Source organism: Diabrotica virgifera, chromosome 5 (genome assembly GCF_917563875.1).
Source record: "Diabrotica virgifera virgifera chromosome 5, PGI_DIABVI_V3a".
In the NCBI taxonomy this organism is placed as follows: Eukaryota; Metazoa; Arthropoda; class Insecta; order Coleoptera; family Chrysomelidae; genus Diabrotica; species Diabrotica virgifera.
In genome coordinates this window covers 184,478,116-184,502,077 of record NC_065447.1, presented here as the reverse complement: position 1 = coordinate 184,502,077, position 23,962 = coordinate 184,478,116, and the positions used below count along the sequence as shown (strand labels likewise).

At 31.0% G+C, this 23,962-nt stretch overlaps 1 protein-coding gene across 4 annotated transcripts in view; it reads left to right on the top strand.

The window, feature by feature from the left end:
• The window catches only part of LOC114327855 (LIM domain only protein 3), a 616,892-nt gene that overhangs the window by 580,921 nt on the left and 12,009 nt on the right, over nt 1-23,962 (top strand). For all 4 annotated transcript variants that reach the window (XM_028276570.2, XM_050651703.1, XM_028276569.2 and 1 more), the window contains 2 exons: nt 15,112-15,237; nt 21,856-21,997. In XM_028276570.2, the coding sequence (XP_028132371.1) occupies nt 15,112-15,237; nt 21,856-21,997 (268 nt within the window). The remainder of the gene's footprint in view (nt 1-15,111; nt 15,238-21,855; nt 21,998-23,962) is intronic.

The window sequence follows — 23,962 nt, the reverse complement described above, 5'->3', positions numbered from 1 at the left end:
AATAGACCATGTTCGGGACACTCAAAGATCCAGGTAGCTGACTACTTTTTTAGTTATTGTATACCTATAAGATGAAAACCTACCTGTTTCCTGCCTAGAGTTCGCGTCCGTTTTTAATTATTAACAATTTAGTGCAAAAATCGCGATTTTTTAGATTTTTTGCACCCCATTCAAAAGCTAAATAGTTGACATAAAATTACAAAATTGAATTTTTTAAAACATTAAAAAACCTTCAAAATGCCGATTTTTGACAGTTAAAAAGTTAATTTGTTGCTACGCAAACTGCCAAATAAATGGAAATCGTTATTTGTTAATAACTTTTACTAAAACTACCTTAGAACTTTAGTGTTTCACCCAAAGTTGGGTATTGGTGTACTTAACAAACACTCAAAATTTGAAACCGATCCATTAATAAGTTTAAGAGTTATTCTAATTGTTTTTCCCAGAGACCTTTATTTTGCAATAACGTAAGACAGAAAATAATGAAGATAGGGCAATTCTGCGTATGCTAAATGAAAGTACAAAACTGATACTATCAAAATGTAGTAAAAAACGATAAAAAAATTATCTAATATAGTCAAAAATCCTAATGCCAAATTTGTGAAATTTTGTAGTTTAAAAACATTTAGAATAACTTTAAAAATATTGTCCGTAGAAAAAATCATTTTACATATTTAGGGGAGTGCATATAGATTTTCACTTCGGAAAAATCAAACAAGATAAAACTTTTTGTAATTTCATTAAGAAATGTTTAATAAACAACATATCAAAAAGTTCGACTCGAGAAGTGGGTGCTTCATTTTTTATTAAAGAAATGAACTACGAAATTAGATGTTTTTTTAAATAACTCCGAAAATATAAATTCTAGAAAAAAACTGACTTGACCATTGAAAAATTCAGAAAATTTTACAAAAAACCTTATATAAAGAATTTTCTAAAATTAAATCTGTATCTTCTATAATTTTTTATTTATAACGCTAAAGTCACCCTTCTCACAAACATTGGCGCACTGTAAACTAGCGTACGGCGAAATGCACGGTTGTGTTATTTTAATGTAATTCTTTAACTAATGGATCAAATGAAATTTTACAAATTAAACATGAAAGAAGAAGAATTAAGCTATATTATGGTTATAATAAAAATAAATCAAATGTATGGGCATAAGTACGGTGTGGGCGATAAGTGAGCCTTACATGAATTTTATTTAAAAATGATTTAAACATTTGTAACTAATACAATTTTTCTTATAAAACTCTCAATTTTGCAATGATATGACGTCTCAAAAAATGTAATTTTTGAAATCTTCCTAGTTTTATAGAATTACCACCATTTTAAGACGGTATTACTCAAGTTTGAACAGATCTATTACAGTTTTATACTTGCTTTTTTAAAGCTTAGGATGTAATCTTTAAAATGCACTAAATTATTTTACTTTAGAAATGAAATAAACTATTTCTTTTTGAGAAAATTAAGAAGGATAACAAAAATGTAATACAAAAACCGAAAATTACCTGCTAAAGAAATATGTGTATATTAAGTGATCAACACTTTTTTCTGTAAAACTTATCTCAAATACATTTAATAATAAGCTTCAACAATAATAAATGTTCAGCAAAAAAATATTTTTTTAGCTCTTATACAGTATGTCTGCGTAACTTGGAACCTATTGATAACTTTTTTATTATCAGTTCTACGAAAAAAAGTTATTATTTATAAAATACTCTGCATAGTATATAATCTAAAAAGCAATCATCAAATATCAAATTTAATTAATTTTATACGAGGTATGTCAAAAAATATGAATTTCACTCAAGAGTAAAGTACCTTTCCATTTCACAATATCGAAAAATGTTATTAAGAAACAACTCAAGGAGTTAGACAAGGGGGAAGTCTCAGCCCAGTGCTATTCATAAATGTAATAGATGAGATAGTGAAAGAATGTAAGAAAACTTTCAAAAAATACTGCATCGGTTGGAACAGAATGCAAATGATAAACGCTGAGATGTGTATATTTTCAGACGACATAGTGTTAATTGCGGAAACCGCAGAAAAACTGAAATACAACTTAGAGAAATGGAACCTAGAAGCCAGCAAATACAACTTAAACGTAAACAAAGAGAAGACTCAGATAATGAAAATATCAAGGAGACAAGGGACGGAAGATCAACTAGAAGTAATGATAGATCAAAAAAAAATAATAAAGACAAATTCATAGAAATACTTAGGAACAGTAATCAACAACAAAGGAGACATTGAGGACGATCTTAACAACAGAATGGAAAACACAGGAAAACTATTTCAAGCACTAAACAGAGGATCCCTTAATAAAGAAATATCAACAAAGACCAAGATGACAATATACAAAACAATATATAGACCTACGGTGACATATGGAGCAGAAAATTGGATATTAAACAAAAGACAGCAGAGCAGAATTTAGGCAGCAGAGATGAAATACCTCAGAAGAACGATCGGAGTAAAAAGAATTGATAGAATCAGAAATGAAGAAATAAGAGAAAGGCTCAAAATCTAACCGATACTCGACTTAATCAAGGAGAAAAAATTGGCAATCGGACATCTAACCCGGATGGACAATAATAGACAAGTAAAAAGAGTATGGGAAGCAAAACCAATAGGGAAGAACAGAAGAGGACGACCCATTAAAGAATGGAATAGTGACGTCTCGCAGATACTACAGAGTAAGGGTAAGACTTGGCAGGAAGCTACACAGATGGCATCCAATAGGAAGAAATGGAGAGAGTTCATTAAGAGCTAGGACACCTTAGAAGATTGTAAATTACTGTAATTTAATAAATTGTGTTATAAACGGCCCAACACCGAAAGGTACAAATGGGTCTACTGATTAAGCAAGTAAGTAAGTAAGTTATTAAGAAAAGTTGTTTGGAATTAAAAAATTTGTTTTAGTGTTCAATTACATCCTTCTAATTAAAATATTGTGAATAATAAAGGCACTTAACTCTCAACAAAAATTCATATTTTTTACATACCTGGTATAAAATTAAAAAAGTTTGTTATCTGATGGTTGTATCTTAGATTTTAGACCAGGGAGAGCATTTTATGAAGAATAACTTTTTTTCCTAAAAGTGATAATAAAACAGTTATCATAATTGTAATAAAATGATGATGAGTATCCGTAATTTGAGAAAAAAGTGAAATTTTTTTTTTCGATTAGAATGATGTAATTGTATATTTAAACATAGTTTTTAATTTCAAACAACTTTTCATAATATCATTTTTTGATAGTCTGGAATATAAAGGTACTTTACTCTTTAATGAAATTCATATTTTTGACATAACTCGTATAAAATTGATAAAATTTGATATCTGATGGTTGAGTTTTAGATTTTTGTCTATCCTGAGCATTTTATAAAGAATAACTTTTTTTCGTAAAATTGATAATAAAAATGTTTTCCATGTGGTTCCTAGCTACGCAGACATACTATATAAGAGCTTCTATATAAGAATTTTCAACTTGCAATGCCATATTCGGATTCATCATAATCAAAAACAAAATAGAAACATATTTGATCAAAGTAAAATGATGAATTAAACAATATTTTTAAAATTATTTATACAAAACAATTGTTATTGTTTAAACAATTAATAAACAATTAGCGGCCAAATCTGCGAGTAGAAATTTTTACTTTAACATGTATATAAACTAACAAAAACAGTTTTAGAAAAATATAAGCTTGTTTGAATTTTTCCGAAACAATGCATGTTTTCGTTCTAATTGCGCTCACCTAATTAGAAAAGCTGGTATTTTACACGAATTTTTAAAAATGTAGTTCAGTTGGTAAATAGTCGTGGTAAGTGAAGGGGGAGTTGGGAGCCAACAAATGTACGAGTAAAAAAACTAAAAAAATTAACTTAAAACTACTATCATTTTCTATATCTCGGGATCTACTGAATATATTTTGATCGTTCTTTTTTTAATTTGTATGTAATTTTTATTTACATTACAAATATGCAATTTGTCTAGACATTTATTAATTAATAAACAGTCTAATTTGTTTAAACAATTTTTGAAAAAATAAATTTTTCACAAAAATCCATGATTTTAATCATACTATCCCTATTAATCATAGAAAAAGTTAAGGTATACTTTAATAAATAAATTATCTTCAGTAAATAATTATCTAATAAAAATTATTTATTTATTAAAGTGTACTTTAACTTTTTCTGTGATCATTAATGATACTATGATTAAAAAAATAGATTTTTGTAAAAAAAATATTTTTTCAAGAATTGTTTAAACAAATTAGTTTGTTTATTAATTAATAAATTTATAAACAAATTGCATATTTGTAATTTACGTAAAAATTACATACCAATTAAAAAAAGAAAGATCAAAATCCATTGAGTTGATCCGGAGATGCAGCAAATTATATTCGTTTGAAATTGCTTTTTCGCTATTTTAACTCGCTGGATTTGTAGGTTCCCCCTAGTAATCGTTTGCACTACATTTTTGAAAAATCGTAGAGGGTGCTGTAAAGGTATAATGTTTGTGCAAATTTTTTAAGGAAAAATACAAATCCCATTCTTTAAAATGAGATTCCTTAATTATTATAAACAAATTAGCTGTGAATTAAAAAAACATATGGCTAACTTTGTCCCAAATGAGCCCAGGCTAAATTTTTTATTTGAAAATTCGTGTTAAAATACTATCTTTTCGAATATATAAAAAGATTGTTTCTACGGACAACATTTTTAAAGTTATTCTAAATGTTTATAAACTACAAAATTTAAAAAATTTGGCATTAGGATTTTTGACTATGTTAATTATTTTTTACCTTTTTTAATACATTTTGATACTATCACTCTTCTACTTTCTTTTGGCATACTCAGAATTGCTCTATCTTCATTATTTTCTGTTTTATCTTATTGCAAAATAAAGGTCTCTGGGATAAACAAATAGAATAACTCTTAAAGTAATTAATGGATCGATCTCAAATTTTGAGGGTTTGTTAAGTACCCCAATATCCAACTTTGGGTGAGACATTAAAGTTCTAAGGTAGTTTTAGTAAAAGTTATTAACAAATAACGATTTACATTTATTTTGCAGTTTGCGTAGCAACAAATTATCTTTTTAACTTTCAAAAATCGGCATTTTGAAGGTTTTTCAATGTTCTAAAAAACTGAATTTTGTAATTATATGTCAACTATTTAGTTTTTGAATGGAATGCAAAAAATCGAAAAAATCGCGATTTTTGCACTAAATTGTTAATAATTAAAAAACGGACACGAACTCTAGGCAGGAAACAGGTAGGTTTTCTTCCTATAGGTCTACAATAACTAAAAAAGTAGTCAGCTACCTGGATCTTTGAGTGTCCCGAGAAAATCCTTATTACCCTGGACTATGTTGTCAATAGGATACTCTGATCAAAAGATATCGAATGTTTACCGTCGAGTTGATACAAACTTTCTTTAAAAAAATAATTTCAAGCACATTAAAAATCGTTGGTCGCTTCAAGCGTTGTTTCTGAAAGAACAAGACAATAAGTGTAAAGAAAGTTTTGGTTCACAATTATCTCAGCTACATTTCTTGTTTGAAACATTTTTTGGGGGGAAATCCCCCCTACGAGTGAATTTTAGGGGGCAGCCCGAGGTTATGGGGTCACATGGCAAATTGTTATTCTTAGCAAAATTCAGCTTGTTCGTTTAATTTTAAGAGATCAAATATCCGACGACTGCACTAGTTTAAAAAATTATATTATGTTCTTCAAAGGAAAAGCCACCGTTAACAGCAAAACAAAAACAAACCAAGCTCATGTGGGCAAAATCTAAACTTTCTTGGTCGGTAGAAGATTGGTCATGAGTAATTTTTAGTGACGAATCAAAATTCAAGGTGTGTGTTGGTGATTAAAGTAAACAAGTTATTCGTACTAAGCATGAGGCTTTTCATTAGGACTGTTTTAAACGAACTGTAAAATTTTCTAAAAGATTGATTATTTGGGAAACTGCTTTCTGGCTGCATCCTGTATCTCCGGCTTTTACAATATATAAGCAGAAGAGACGACGAATATAGAAGAAAGCAAATAAAAGCCACTTTGGCTACGTATTTACCTTCATTTCGTCTAGGAAAAGACCGAAAGACAGTTTCAGGTACTCAAATATGAGTAAAGATAAAAAAGATAAAGGCAGTTTTTGTTTTCATTTGATTCAGAGTTGGACCACCATCTCCATGGGCCTGATTCTAAATCAAATTTCGACACTAAACAAGTCGCTTTCAATATGGCGACGGTTGAAATGCGATTGTGCGAGCCTTGTGGATTTTAGTTGAACTAACGAAGTGACGTCATGAAATAGCGACTATCGAAATTAATAGCGACTTTAAAAAGGGTGTTGATATTATAATTTCGACTGTCGAAATTATATGACACGGAGATGAATGAATGGCCAAAAGCGAGGTTAGGTTTAGTTTAGATGTGTTTTGTTTATTTCTTGCAAGGAAAACTAAAGCAAAAGGTATTATAATATAGCTGGGTTTAATTGAAATTTGCTTGTTTTGAGGAATTAGATAGAATAGTATTAAATTAGAAATATAATAATTGAGAATGTCCACAACATGAATCATCAACTCAATGAAAGATGTAAGGTAATAATCTGGGAAAATTAGTAAAAAACAAGAAAAATTAATTACCAGCTATTTTATTGCTGGACATGCTGAAATCAAATCTTAAGATTTCCTATATTAGTAATATCCCAGCAAACAGACCGACGTGTTAATTACGTGAATTTTGGGTACATTTGTCACCAATATACGTAAATTGTTTACGTGAATTTCACGTGAAAATTTGGTAGGAATGTCACATTGAAAATACGTCTTTAAATTACGTGAATAACTCGTCTTCAATAGACGTGTTATTTACCTTAAATAGCAATAAAATCTTTCGGGAAATTCACGTTGCAAATACGTGTTGATTAACGTATCTTTTAGGGAATGTATATATTAGTATTCACGTGAAAGATACGTCCTCGGTTCACGTAAATAATTCGACCTTAATTAACTTATGAATCACGTAATTATTATCCTCATAATATGATATAAATAAAACAAGCATATAAAGTATTAACAATGTATTTATTTAGTAGAATTTAGAGACTTTAAAACATTTGTCCTGTATAATTATTATACAAGATAATGAACCAAAAATGGTACCGACCTAAAGACACATTAAAAAATTTGCCAACATAAAACACAACACAGGTCACTTTTTATTTCGAGGAGGACACTTCGACACTTTCTTGTTTTTTCTAATTGCATCATGGCACTTCAACCCTCGAGCATTGAGGTAAACGTTAATACGAAAGACATTATTATAAATAAACCCGCCTAAAATAAAACGAGGGAAATAAAGCTCTTCACGTTTTACTTTTTGTTGTGAGAAATGTGAGAAGCCAAGCCAGAGAAGCTGATCTGATATTAGAGGATATGATCATCGATTATAAAAATCGATTATTTTTAAATTACAGTTAAACTATTCTACTTATTTTAAGTTAGTATTACGAATTTTCTTTTTGTTTTTAAATTTCTTCTACTGTTAACTAATTGGTCTTACTAAAAATCTATTTCAATACCAGAATAATATAAAAAAATAATCCTATCGAAACGTACCTATTATTCGATAAATCGATTAATTTAGTTTTCGAACCAACTATGTTAGTCACGTGATGGTTTTAAAGGAGGAGAAAGGCTTGGTAGTACTTAATCATCGCGCGCGATTTGAAAATAAGACATCATTTTAGCTCCTGTGATATTAAAAAAAAAATAGCTTCAAATTAAGGTTGGATTGAAATAGTTATGCTAAATGATCTTAAAAGCGAAATCATAAACTTTTTGTTTAAATATTGGTATTATTTACATTACTTTTACGTGAAATACATCTAATTTTTCGACGTCCATAAAATACAGTGAGTAAAATTCAAGCGGTACGTATTTAACCAACACCGTTGTAAAAATTTTTTTCCAAAATATTTCTCAAAATTTAACCAAAGGAAGTTATTTCTGTTTCGTGATTATTACGTGAAATAAACGTACATTTACGATGTAACCGAAATTCACAAATATTATAAAAAACGTACTGTATTCGTCATTATGATTTTATATTATTCTAATGTCAAACATGTATAAAGAAAGCACTAATATATAGGTGAATGATTTGGCACTGAAATACGTTTTTTTCCCGTCATAAATCACCGAGTTACGTATTCGTTGAAATTTGCCGTAAATTTAACGTAATTATCACGTAATTGGGCTCAAGTCTGTTTGCTGGGATAGCTGTGCAAAGTCCACAGAAAGTGTGCTATTTTGTTTATAAACAAATTAGCGCTCCGAATCTTTTTTTATTATTGCTCTATAACTCCGAAAATTTTAACTTTAAACCAAAACACTCACATAAAAATTGACAGTAATTTAATTCTGCACATTGATAATTTATTCCAATTTCCTTCGACGGAAATTTTCCTCGGAAAATTCGGGTTTTCCAAACAAAATCTTTAATTTTCAACTAAAATTTGAGGGAAGTAATTATTTATCAATAATTAAATAATTTGGTGACAGTGACATAAATCTTTTTTGTTATAAGTGTCTTGAAGATATGAAAATTTGTATGTACAAAGAGGACCGGAATTAAAAGGTATCTAATGGTTCAAAGATTAAAATCCTGTTGTTTATAACTCTGTCGCAAATGGCGGTCAAATTTGACCGGTTATACCTGGAATCACTCCTCGCAATTCAATTTGTTTTTCTTCGAAAAGGACACAGAAGCCGTGCCCTTTTCAACAGCGTTAACTTAATTTAATTAAATCTAATATTTTCTGAGGGGTTCTATTTGTTTATAAGCCAAAAAATTGTTTCTTTATAACATTCCTGAGACCGCTCAAATGGTCCAATTTCAATCCTGTAAGGTACGTTGAATAGGTATAGTGCTTTTTTTATACGAAAATCATAGTTATTCTGGTGTATCATAATCTTTCTGGTTATTATTTCGACCGAAATTTTTTAATTAACATTTTAATTATTGCTAAACTATTGGTTAGATTGTCGCCGGTCTCCTGATATACAGAGAGGGGCTAAATTATGGAATAAATTCATTTTCTCTAAAATGGACGATTTTAGAGAAAAATCCCGAAACAGGTCGATTTTTATTTTTAAATTAAATTTCTTGGCATATATTTCAAACTAGTGACGTCATCCATCCGAGCGTGATAACGTAATCGATTATTTTTTTAAATAGGAATAGGGGTTCGTGTTGTAGCTCATTTACAAAGGCGTTCAATTCTCTATTCAGTATTATAAACATTAATATCATTATTTATACAGGGAGGCCAAAAAAATTTTTGAATTAAATTAATTGACGCAAGAAGAAGAATGCATGTAATTTATTTAACTCAAAATACATTCTATTGCTGTCAGAAAATAGAAAAAAATGTTTATTTTGCAAATAAACATTGCTTTTAGCTTAAATTAAATGTTCAAACTGCCAATAGGTAGGAGGGAGGCTGTTTGTGATTTAATTTAAGCGAAAAGAAATGCTTATTTGTGAAATAAACCTTTTCTTCTATTTTCTGACAGCAGTACAATGTATTTTGAGTTAAATAAATTACATACATTCTTCTTTTTGCGCCAATTAATTTAATTCAAAAATTTTTTTTGGCAACCCTGTATAAATACCTAATGATAATAATGTTTATATTACTGAATAGAGAATTGAACGCCCTTTCAAATGACCTACCACACGACCCCTATTCCCATTAACAAAATTATCGATTACGTCATCACGCTCAGATGGATGACGTCACTAGTAAGAAATATATGCCAAAAAATTGTAATTTAAAAATAAAAATCGACCTTTTTCGGGATTTTGCTCCAAAATCGTCCGTTTTAAAGAAATGAATTTATTCCATAATTTAGCCCCTCTGTATATACTATAATAAATCTTTCATGTCATCAATTATTTAATTATCGATAAATAATTAGGTACTTCCCTGAAATTTTAATTGAAAATTGCAGATTTTTTGGGAAAACTCGGATTTTCTGAGTAAAATTTTTGTTGAAGGAAATCGGAAAAAAAATAACTTTGTGCAGAACTAAATTACGGTGAATTTTTATTTGAGTGTTTTTGGCTCAAAGGAAAAATTTTAGGAGTTACAGACCACTAATTGAAAAATAAAGAAGATTTAGAAGTGCTAATTTCTTTATAAATAAAATAACACACTTTCTGCGGACTTGTCATACCCCAAATTACTAATAAAATAACGCATAAATTCGTTATTTCGTAAACTGGTTACTTTAAGGAAAATTCCCGAAACACGTCGATTTTTATTTTTAAATTACGGTTTTTTGGCATATATATCATACTAGTGAAGTCATCCATCTGGGCGTGATGACGTAATCGATGATTTTTTTAAATGAGAATAGGGGTCATATGATAGCTCATTTAAAAGGGTATTCAATTCTCTATCCAAGAATATAAACATTAACATAATTATTTATACAGTGTGTTCAAAAAACATTTTTTAATTAAAATAAGTGAGACAAAAAGAAGAATATAATGTAATTATTTAATTCAAAATACATTTTACTACTGTCAGTAAACAGAAAAAAATTTTATTTGACAAATAAACATTGATTTTCGCTTAAACGAAATGTTCAAACTGCCAAGCGACAGGTGGGTGGCAGCTTTAACATTGAATTTAAGCAAAAAACAATATTTATTTCTCAAATAAACATTTTTTTCCTGTTTTCTGACAACAGTAAAACGTATTTTGAATTAAATAAATTACGTACATTCTTCTTTTTGGTTCAATTATTTTAATTAAAAAAATGTTTTTTGAACACCTTGTATAAATAATTAGGTAAATGTTTATATTAGTGAATAGAGAATTGAATACCCTTTCAAATGAGCTATCACATGACCATTCTCATTTAAAAAAATCATCGATTACGTCATCGCGCCCAGATGGATGACGTCACTAGTATGATATATATGCCAAAAAATCTGAATCTAAAAATAAAAATCGACCCGTTTCAGGATTTTTCATTAATGTCGCTGGTTTACGAAATAATGAATTTATGCGTTACTTTATGGACGCACTGTATATGCAATCTTAAGATTCGATTTTAGCAATAAAATAGCTGGTAAATAATTTTTCCCAAAAATGGCATTTTTTCGATAATTTTCCCAGACTATCAACAAGTTCCAATAAACGGGAGCGCCAACCCAAATTCTGAGCAGTCTCAACATGATAAGGTTAATATCCCCAGTTGTAACTAATATCGAAATGAATAAGAATCGCTATATTCTGCGGCTGTCATGGCGGTGTCGAAATGAAATTGCGACTGTCGAAATGAATTAGAATCAGGGCCCATATAGCTATTTCAGCATCTATGCATCCTCAGTGAAGCTATGCAGTCACAACTCTGAAACAAATATCAAAGGTTTGTTCGTAGTACGATCCAAACGATCAGCAACCGTTGCCAACCATCAGACGCATGCGCAGTTAACCGTTGGCGCTGCGCAGTTAACAGTTAGAGTTTGTAGATTAGGAACGCGCATGCCTCTGATGGTTGGCAACGGTTGCTGATCGTTCTACGAACAAACCTAATAATCCAATCCTGCCTATTTCAGGGAAAACATCGAGATGCAATGTTTCCACCTTTTAAGACGCAAAACAGCGACATCTCTCGTAATACGAGGAAGACGAAAAGCCCTAGATACAAAGTTTGCTACTTTTATACAATTAGAATAATTGAAATAAAAATAATAAACAATATTTTAAATCCAAGACTGTGAACTAGTTGTTTATGGTTTGTAGGACCATTTGATAGTATAGTATATAATATCATAAAATTGATTTTATCATTGTTAATTTCAAGTTTCATTTGGATGCATTCGTTATTTACTGCATCTAGTAAAGCTTGTATAGCTCTTCCTTACTCTCCAGCGCCGGATTAACCATTAGACGGACTAGGCGGCCGCCTAGGACCCGCGCACTTGATGGGGCCCGCATCCCGCTCAAATGCATTAATTAATATTGAATTATTTAAGCAGTAATTTAGAAAAAATGTAAAATGTTAAATAAATCAAATAGGGCTAACTGAGACAAAAAAAAAGAGAATGGTTAATTTATGATTTCCAATCAAACTCAGTTTTTTGTTTTGTCTTCTATCAAAAATCAGGAAAATACAACCGACTTCAAGGCAACTTAAGCAGTTATCTTCAAAGTCATGTTTATATTCCATGTTCTAATCATTTCGTCAATTTGGTAATCAATTTTGCAAGCAAATATTGTTTAAAAGCTGGTAATTCTTTTGGTAGGGTACGTTTTTTTTTTTCAATTTGTACCTATCGATGGGCCTTAAAGTCCATTCACTCACGGTAAAATATTGCGAAACCTCCGGATTTTAAAGAACTTTTGCATTTGAAAAAATCGCTTGGATTGACATGAAATTTGACATACGCATAGCTAACATGTCAAAGAAAAAAGTAATATTGTGCCGATGTGTTTTTGCTTTAAGGCTGAGTCCACGCCTTCTTCCGGAAGGTGGAAAGTGGATAAGCACACTAATTCTAAGCAACTTTTGTTCAATAGAGTTTTTCATCAAGTCAATACACTTCGAGTTATTTGCAGGTGAATATGTTCATTTTTCAACAAAAAAAACACGTTTTTAGACGACTTTTCGCAAATAACTCAAAAAGTATCTAAGTAAGTATTTTATCGAAAAAAATATTCTTAGCAAAAATATTGCTTTTAAAAAATTGAAAAAAGGGTGTATGTGTGCAGTCTGTAGACCCAGTAGAAGCAGAGTTGTACCTAGCTTATGACAAGTAGGTTCTTATTCGTCAAGTTCCAAATCGAGTATTTCAACGTTAAATAATCAAAAAATGAAGCACTTTCCATGGAAAACTCATCATAACTTTTTTAAATGTTTAAAAAAGCATTATTCTTGTTTTTTTTTTAGTTTCTAGCATAAAATGTAAGCAAGATACACTCAGAATAAAATTGGTCCCTTTTTTGGGTAAAAAAACTGGTAAAAATAACCCCCTAATTAGCATCCCAAATGAAATTAATCCTTACCGCTTCACAAGCTACTTTACTTATGTATTGTTTATATGATCTTTAAGTTTTATCGGTATAAAGTGCTTATTTATAAAAGGGCTGTAGTAGAAAGGCCTTGAACAACTCACTAATCACGAGTATATGCAGTTTTTTTTATTTAGCTTAATGCCTCGACAACTAATGGCCATTGGCATGGTATAGTGGATTTTTCCAATCAGGTACCTAGTGTAATGTGTAGTATGTGTGTGTTGAGTAAATGTGTTGTTACTTAGCAAAGTCGACATCATTGTTTTTACAAAGAGACGCTAATTGTATCCGAACGTCTGCGGTCCTTCCGGTGAGTACCGATCCCACAAGGATAGAAACTATTTTCATTTATTAATTTTTAACAAATGAAAAATTCTCTACCCAGGGTATGCAAATTTTGAACAGTCATATCTTAACCAATTTTTATCTTCCAAAAAAAATCTGAAATATTCAGAAAAGCAAAACCTAAATTTTTTTATTCTTTAAGATTGTTGGTATCATTAATTTTTTTTTAAGTTATTTTGAAAAGAAAGACATTTTTTTTTCAAAAATTTCAAAAAATTTGTTTTACTTTAAATCCCAGTATTTTGAAATATAAATATGTACCTACTGTGAACCGGTGAAAGTTACAGATCTTATAAATAATATATGTATAAGTACAAACTAGTGGGTGATTTTCAAGATTTTTTTGCCAAAAAAAAGGAATCAACATTATTTTGAGCTTTACTTGTTTAATTTTGATACTAGAAAGTTGTTTAAAAAAACAAAAATAAAGCTTTTTTAACACTTTAAAAAAGTTCTGATGAGTTTTCACCGAAAAGTGCTTCAATTTTTGGTTATTTACATTGAAATATTTGATTTGGAATTTGTCGAATAAGAATCTACTTTTCATTAACTCCAGCTCTGCTTATACTGGGTCTACATATTTCATACATACACCATTAATTTACTTTAATATACGCTATATTTTTCCTACGAATATTTTTTCGATAAAATACTTAATTTTAGAGTTATTATTTGCGAAAAACCGCCTAAAAACGTGTTTTTTTTTTCTTGAAAAAGGAACATAATATTCACTCGCAAATAACTCAAAAAGTATTGATTTAGTAAAAAAAACTCTATAGAACAAAAGTTACGTAGAGTCAATCAGTTTATCCATTTCCAAACTTATTTTGAATGTATATTTTTTCACCCCCGAAGGGGTGGCACTCATACCCAGGACAAAATCACATATCGGCACAATATCAACAAATCAACAATATCCCTTTTTTTCTTTGGCATATTAGCTATGGACTATTAGTGAAGTGAGAAGTTGTTGCGAAATGTCGGTTAAAAGACTTGTATACTAGATGGTCAGCTAGATTTGATGCTGTTAAAGCAGTACAAATGTTATAATATAGGAAAATGAATAAGTTAAATAGCTGTTTTAATCATTATGTGGTTTAAACATTATAGAACGTTTGAGTGCTGCTAGTAAACATTAAATGATCCGACTACAACTTTATCAGATACAGTTATTTTACTTCAATCCTTGGCAAAGTAATAGAAGTAAAAAAAGAAAGATGATCTTTTTTACATTGTCGTAATTTATTTTTGGAGTAACTTCTTCCAAAACAACATAAATATCTGTAAGTTTTAAGTAAATGGTCGCTATAAAGGGGCCTAGTTTTTATGGCCGGCTAGGGCCCCATGATGCCTTAAACCGTCACTGTTACTCTCAGTTATAGTTAGCATGTCATGTTCAAATCTAATGGTGTTTATTATTTCGCTACCAATTATGATTCCCTCTTTTCGTTCCCATAACGCTTTTTTGAAGAGGTCCTGTGAATCAGGCTACTAATAAAAAATTTAACGATATTGATAGTTATTTATTAACGATATTAACGATATTAACGATATTGAAAATTTAAACAGTATAATCCATTAAATAAATTATATATAATTTTTAATTAATTATAGCAATAATCATTCGTTACACATGATCTTTGTTTTTTGTAGATTATTCGGTACAACAGGATATTGTGCAGCGTGTAATAAAATTATACCAGCATTTGAAATGGTCATGAGGGCAAAAAATAATGTGTATCATTTAGAGTGCTTCGCATGCCAGCAGTGTAATCATAGGTAAGTAATCGTAAAAGAATAAACAATACTTTATTAACTGCTTAACTGCTAGTTTTAACATAGAAAATATCAGTTTGATTGTGTAAGTGTATATTTAAAATCTAGTTTTACTCCACTCGATATTAAGTGATAATAATCGTCCAAAATATTTCTTAATCTGTACGATCGTCTAAAATGTCTTACCCCCTCTGTGGCTCAGTGGACCTAAAGGTCGTGAGTTTGAATGTCACCTGGGTGAAGAATTTTTTATTTATTAAAAATTAATAAATGAAACTACACTAAGCAGCAAAATTAACGTACCACCTTAAAAATGGGACATTTTTTAAATCTCGAATTTCCTAAACCTGTTGTCCGATTTAAGTGATTTTTTAATATATTATAGCCTTATTCTTTAACAATATCGCTGTAATAATATTGTTGCTAGACAGGTATATTGTCATTGTATACCGGGTGTATCAATCAAACTATATTTTTTTCTCAAATTTCGCCACATCATCATCATCACTTATCGCTACAACCCTGGGTGGGTCTTGACTGACTGTACAACTTTCTTCCAATTTGTTCGGTCTTTCGTCAATCTAGGGTCAAATGGAATGTTCATTTTTCGGTGATCTGCTTGGATGTTATCTCTCCATCGCATTCTACGACGTCCGAGAGGTCTTTTGCCTGTAGGAATCTCCTCCATACCAGTCTTACAAGTCTCTCGTTATGAAGTCTGTGCACGTGGCCTGTCCATCTTAGTCGCTGTGATTTAATTTCTTGGACAATATCGGTGTAATTGTAGAGAGCTTTTAATTCGATGTTGGTTCTAATCCTATACTGGTTTCTTTAATGTCGTAGTGAGGTCCAAAAATTTTTCTAAGCATTTTTCATTCAAAACGTCTGAGCGTTTGAGCTTTTCTTCGTTTTATTTGGCCATGGTCCACGTTTCGCATCCATATGTTAGTACAGGTCTGACGATAGATTTATAGATTTTGATAATTTCGCCACACCCGGTGGAATATTCTAGCATATATAAAATACTGAAATTAAAACCCAACTATAGCCTCAGGTATTCTTAACATTCTGTTTTTTTATTCTTTCGCTTATGTTGGATAATAAAAAAGTTAGGTACTTTAACAGCTAATCATGTTTTTCATCAATGCAGGGTGCTTTTAAATAAGTATGACAAACTTTAAAGGGTAAATAATTCTGCATAAAAAAAATAATGGTAGTTTGCTTTATAAACGAATGTTCGCAAATGCTTCGTTTCCGAGATACGGGGTGTTGAAATTGTTCTTACAAACTGACGATTTATGTATTGCTCCAAAATCGGTTGAAATATGCAAATAAAATTTGGTGGGTTTTAAGAGATAGTTATTGCGCATTTTTTTACATACAACTAAGAATTTTATATTCACCATTGGCGCGCATACGGGTAATATGACCCGTACGGGTAATGGTCTGAATTTTTTATAGAAAAAATTAGTACGCCAATGAGATATTTCAAATTAAAAATGATTTTTGAATTTCTCGTTCAATTTACAACAAATCTTTCTTGCCTTTTTTCATAAGAGGCGCCGTTTTTGTGAAAAAAAAAATTAAACATCTTAACGTTTACAAAGTACCTATGTATTTGAAATAAGTTTCTATCCATATGGAAACTACCTCGAATACTTTGTAAGCGTTAAGATCTTTTATTTCTTTTTTCACAAAAACGGCGCCTCATATAAAAAAAGGTTAAAAAGGTTTTTTGTTGTAAATTAAACGAGGAATTCAAAAATTATTTTTAATTTGAAATATCTCAGTGGCGTACTTTTTTTTCTTTAAAAAATCCAGGCCATTATCCGTACGGGTGATATTACCCGTATGTGCGCCGATTGTGAATATAAAATTCATAATTATATGTCTAAAAATGCGAAATAACTACCTCTTAAAATCCACCAAAGTTTATTTGCATATCTCAACCTCAAATAATGCAAATTTCAACTCCTGTATCTAGGAAACGAAGCATTTGCAAATATATCTACGTTTATAAAGCAAACTATCATTATTTTTTCATGAAGAATTACCCCTTAAAGTTTGTTGTACTTATTTAGAAACACCTTGTATTGATGAAGAACATGGCTAGTCGTTAAAGTACCTAACTTTTTGGTTGTTCTGAAGCTATTTCCTTGTGGCATTTTTATAATCAATTATTTTCAATGGGAAATAAGCCACAATTTTACCAAAAAAAATGATTTTATTAACGTTTCGACGCCCATGCTGGGTGTCGTTGTCAAAATACAAAATAATACTGATAATAATAACTTTTTTATTATCCAACATAAGCGAATGAATCAAAAGACAGAATGTTAATAAAACCTGAGGCTATAGTTGGATTTTAATTTCAGTATTTTAATACACCCGGTATACAATGACAATTTACCTGTCTAGCAACAATATTATTACAACGATATTTTTAAAAAATAAGGCTATAATATATTAAAAAAATCACTTAAATCGGACAACAGGTTTAGGAAATTCGAGATATCAAATGACCCATTTTAAATGTGTCCGGATTTTTTTGACCAGGAGTGTAGTTTTACTTTACTCTATATTAAGTGATAATCGTCCAAAATATTTCTTAATTACGATCGTCTAAAATAACTTACCCCCTCTGTGGCTCAGGGGTAAAAGCGCCTACCTTTGGACCTAAAGGTCGTGAGTTCGAATCTCACCTGGGTGAGGAATTTTTCATTTATTAAAAATTAATAAATGCAAATAGTTTCTATCCTTGTGGGATCGGTACTCACCGGAGCAGGGACCGCAGACGTTCGAATACAATAATTAGCGTCTTTGCAAAAACAATGATGTCGACTTTGCTAAGTAACAAGACATTTACTCAACACACACACTACACATTACACTAGGTACCCGATTGCATAAATCCACTGTACCATGCCAATGGCTATAAGTTGTCGAGGCATTAAGCTAAATAAAAAAAAAATAAAATAAAATATTTTGATTGTTTATTAAAACAATGTCAATTAAACCAATACACGTTTAGATATTATATTTGATGCAATTTTCGAAGCACTTTCTCTTTTAGTCTAGTCGGGTTAGACGAAAATAAAAAAATATGAAAAAAAATTTTTTAAGAAACGCTTTTCTTTAGTTACGAGTGACTAAAATTAAAAATATTATAAAAAAATCCACAAAAAAGAAAAAAATAAAAAAAAATTGAAAAAATCTAACACATACGTCAAAGAAAAGCGTGGCGCGTGTTCATCGAATAAACGGTTTTCGCCCCACGCTTTTCTTTAACGAATGTGTTAGATTTTTTCAATTTTTTTTTTATTTTTTTCTTTTTTGTGGATTTTTTTATAATATTTTTAATTTTAGTCACTCGTAGCTAAAGAAAAGCGTTTCTTAAAAAATTTTTTTTTCATATTTTTTTATTTTTTACTTTTTAGTCTTACACTTTTCAAACATTAAAATATATCGTCAAGTTTATTAAAATATGTATAAAACATATGATGTACTAACATGAAAAGTAGTCGGAATTGGCAAAAAATTTGAAACTTTATTGTTTATTAATGAAGCATAACGTAAACCATTAACGTAAAAAGTGAAATTATATATCGTTCATATCATTAGCTATTCGCGATGTGCAAGTACTTGGAGGGGATACGAGAAACGATCGTGCGAGAATAGCGGAGAAATATTGCAATTTTCTTAAATAATTAATTGTCAATTGAAATTGTCAAATTGACGTATATTTCATATCTACTGTCAATGAAGAAGAAAAATGATATATTGCTCCACAATATTGATATGATATGCAATTATTATGTAAAGGTAAATTTAATTAATTGTATTTTGGTTGCAGTACTGCATTTTAATAACTAATTTTATTTACTACATACAATTGTTTACGTTTTAATAACATAACCTGAATCTTATTTTTTCTTCTTATTATTTTTTTGGACTATGGCCTTGACAATTATCCAGTAACCAGGACTAATATAATTGGCCAATATAATTAAAAGTGCGAATAATGTTGCTGAGCGTAGAAACCAGGTGTTGCTTTGCCGAACTTGCACGGTCCCAATACAATCCGTAAAAGTTTCAAGTTTTTACATTGTAAAAAACAAGAGAATATAAGCGTTTTCCATAAAAATCGTTTTTTTTATTTAAACAATTAATAAACATGAAAAAAAATGTTTATTGATTATTCGTGTATTGTTCCCGCGAATGCAAATGTCTGCAAATTTTCATTCATTTGCATTGAAGAAAAGGCAGTCAAATTAACGTCTAAAGATTTGACGCAAACTATTGAACTAAATAAAAGCGTTTAAAAAAGCCTAACCTTGCATGGCCACCTACCCCAAATTTTATTATTCTAACCTTTAGGGGGGTCAACAGTAATGTAAATTTAAAATCGCGACTGAATTCCGCCGTTGAGTTAGCCGCCATCTTGATTTTAAAGGAGAACCGTTTTTACTCAATAGGTCGTTGTGCTCTTGTCCATCTCACTACGTCTTGAACGCCTAGCTCTCTCAATGTGTCTTCGTTTCGTATTCTATTTATGAGTGTGATACCTCTTATGGATCTTAGGGTTTTCATCTCTGTTGTTCTCATTATTTGTTTGGTCTTTGTTGTCTCGGCCCTTGTCTCAGCTGCGTATGTCAGTACGGGTCTAACACATGTCTTATAAATGCGGACTTTGCTTTCGGTGCTCATATATTTATTCCGCCAGATTATATCCCTCAGGAAACCAGATATTCTCGCTGCTTTCGTTGCCTGCTGTTTTGATTCTTGCCACAGATATTTAATACCGAAATATCAAAATAATACCCAAGATCCAGCAAAATACCGCCTAATTACTTGTCCTCCAACTTTGTATAAATTGGTCACATCCAGTGTAGTCCGGCGTATCTACCAACACTGTGCTCTAAACAATAGCATAGAGCCTCAATAGAAAGGATTTGCTAAGGATTCCATTTGTTGCAAAGAAAAACTTATCATCGACTCAATAATTTCTAATCAGGCATATTCCAAAAAAGGAAACTTTTTACTGCCTTCATTGATTACAAGAAGGCCTTTGATATAGTGCCGCATTAATGGCTTATAGATATATTGAGAATATATAATGTCGATGATAATCTTCTTCTTCTTCATGTGCCGTGTTCGATTATCGAGCGTTGGCTATCAAATTGGCTATAGTAATTTTGTTGACGGCCGCTCGGAAAAGGGATGCAGAGGATCTGTTAAACCATTCTCTCAGGTTTTTAAGCCATGACGTTCTTCTTCGACCTGGCCCTCTTCTTCCGTCTACCTTGCCTTGTATTATTAAATGGAGTATATTATATCTCTATGGGTGTCGCATAGCATGGCCAAAATATTCAAGTTTTCGATTTTTAACTATTCTGACGACTTCCGTGACTTTTCCCATCCGGTGCAAAACAACTTCGTTACGAACTCTATCCACCCAACTTATTCGTAGGATTGTCCGGTATACCCCGATTTCAAAGGCTTCCAATTTCTTGAGAAGTGTATCTGTTGTTAAAGTTCAACCTTCGACACCGTACAAAAGAGTAGAGAACACATAACATCTCACTAATCTAATTTTAAGATTCAAAGTAATGTTGTTTCCACATAAAAGTTTCTTTATCTTAAATAATGCAGCTCTGGTCTTCTCTGTACGTATTCTAATTTCTTTGCTCATGTCCCATGTCCTCATTTAGATTACAACCAAGGTAAGTGATACTGTTAGTTCTCTCTAATTGTTCACCATAAGCTGTTACTACTTCCGGTTGTATTGGCGTTTTACTGACAACCATCACCTTGGTCTTTTCGGTGTTTAGCTTGAGTCCATATTCATCACACGTTGTGGTAATCCTATTAATCAGATGTTGAAGTTCTTCATAAATCGGGTCACTCGGTGAATTATACACGTTTGATGTCTCGAATATCCTAAACCTCTTGTCCGATTTAAGTGATTTTTTAATATGTTATAGTCTTATTCTTTAACAATATCGCTGTAATAATATTGTTGCTAAACAGATAAATTTTCATTGTATACCTGTGTTTTTTTCTCAAAGGTCGCAACACCCTGTGGAATATTCTAGCATTTATAAAACACTGAAATTAAAACCCAACTATAGCCTCAGGTTTTCTTAACTTTCTGTTTTTTTTGATTCATTCGCTTGTGTTGGATAATAAAAAAGTTAAGTACTTTAACAACTAGTCATGTTCTTCATCAGTACAGGGTGTTTCTAAATAAGTGCGACAAACTTTAAGGGATAATTCTGCATTACAAAATAATGACCGTTTGCTTTATAAACATATGTCCGCAAATGCTTCGTTTCCGAGATACGGGATGTTCAATTTGTTATTACAAAATGACGATTTATTTATTGCTCTAAAACCGGTTGAGATATGCAAATGAAATTTGGTAGGTTTTAAGAGGTAGTTATTGCGCATTTTTTGACATACAATTAAGAATTTTATATTCACCATTGACGTGCATACGGGTGATATGAGTCATTGTAATGTATAAAGTAAATTAATTTTATACATTGGAAACTTTTAAATGTCATAAACTTATATGTTTTATTAATGTACTTACGTTAACCTTATGTGTATTTCTTTTAGGTTTTGCGTGGGAGATCGATTTTATTTATGTGAAAATAAAATACTATGTGAATACGATTACGAGGAAAGACTAGTTTTTGCAAATATGGCGTATAATCCAAGCAGTTTGGCTCATATCAGGCGACAAGTTAATAACTTACAGGTATGAATAATTTAATATATAGATTAAGTTAAGAGATCACGCAAACATTTTACACTGTTTGAGTTTTAGTATTTGACATAATTCTTAGTGACCATAGGGGAATGGGAAAACAATTAAAACAACGACAATCTGAGTCAGGCGAGAACGCATTGCATAACTAATTAGAATAATAAAGGCTAATAAAAATAACAAACCATAATGTTGATATCGCTGGTGTTATACCCAAGTCTGTTTTCGAAATTAAATAATAATAAAACACGAAGACGAAGTAGTTTTCAATCCTAATATTAAATTATTAATATTGAAAATATTAAAAATATTACTAAAAGATTTTTAAATTACTTATTGGTACACTTTCCTGGTGACACCTCAAAGACTTCTACAATTTGCAAGTCAAATGGATGCTGCAGTGAAGACGAGAGGGAAGGAATTCTACACTATGCAATTCACATCCCCCGTCTGCAGCTGGTAAAGTTCCAACGGAAAAATGCACCTAGTTACTCTACGGAGTAATACGACTATAAAATAAAAATGTATACCATTTTTATTCAGTTGCAATGCGAAGGCAAAACAATCTTACTTTTCAATTAGAATACGGAGTGCAGTCCAGTCCCTTGAATCGCGATTTTCGGCTCTTATTGGAGCCTTCATCGGAAGGAACGTAGGCACTGTTCTCCATAATAATACAATAATAATAAAACAATTTTGCGTGTGTACATAGTACATAAGCAATAAATATAGGTAGATATTATTAATATAATAAATATACACAACCAAACTTAAATGAAATTACCCTGTATTTGAAACCTGCAACTTTTGGAAGCTACAGGTGTAAGTATTTCAGTTAAAACGATCAGTAGAAGAGTTGGTGTACCCAAAGACTATATAGGAGGAGAAAGTTACGGGATCCCGAGTTAACCAGGCAGCACAACATTGATCACGTACATTGGTGTCTTCAACACCAAAACTGGAACATTGGAAGTTGGCAAAGTGTGCCATTTTCAAACGAAAGTAGAATATGTAAAATCAGATTATTAACGAATTTGTGTACTTAGAAGGCGAAGAAGACAAGCAAGAACGGAGACTGCCAGATCTGTTCACAAATATAAAAGAGGAAGTGTCATGTTCTGGGCAGGCATTATGATCGGTAAAAAAATCCTTTAATTTTCATCCAACCAACTTTAATACCTTGCAGGTATGTTAATTTGGTTCTATAACCTGTAGTTAGGCTCCGGAGAGGTGCAATGGAAGAAAATTAAATTTAGCTTTAATTCCCTTAAAATAATAAAAAGTATCAGATGTTGCCATAAAAGTTTGGTGGTGAGTATATTATTGCTCATGCACACTGTGCTCTGTTATGGAGTTAGCGTATCAATTGTTTTCCTGCTGTAGTTCGGATATCATCTACCCATCTTTCCTGAAGTTTGCCCCAATTTCTTTCAGTTCGTCTTGGTCTCCAATATGTTACTTTGTGAGCTCATCTGTTCTTTTTTTTTTTAACAAAATCGCATCAACCAAATTGGCTATTAGCGAAACAATAGTAGCGAAGAATAATTTTTGTTGCATTTGTATGTTTAGATATTGTACAAAATGTTAATTAAACTTAGGAATCTCTTTAAATTTGACATATTGCACTGTAGACCTAAAATATCACTTAGTTTGTTTGGTATATTGTACAACATGCGCTTTGGCGTTAATGCTGCGCATTTCTCTAATAAATGTTTGATTGTTAACTTTTCTTCACAGTTGTCACATCTTGGTTCTTGTTTGTCGGAAAACACATGACTATTAGTTAATCGCCTATGACCCAGTCGGAATCGCGTTAATATTACCTGGTATCTCCCATCTCCGACTTGTTGGTAATGTTGGCCAGGGTTTTATCGATTTTTTAATTTCGCGTAGCTTGGCCGATGACACTTTCCACTTTTCTTCCCACATATACCGCACTTTACGTTTGACCGCCGC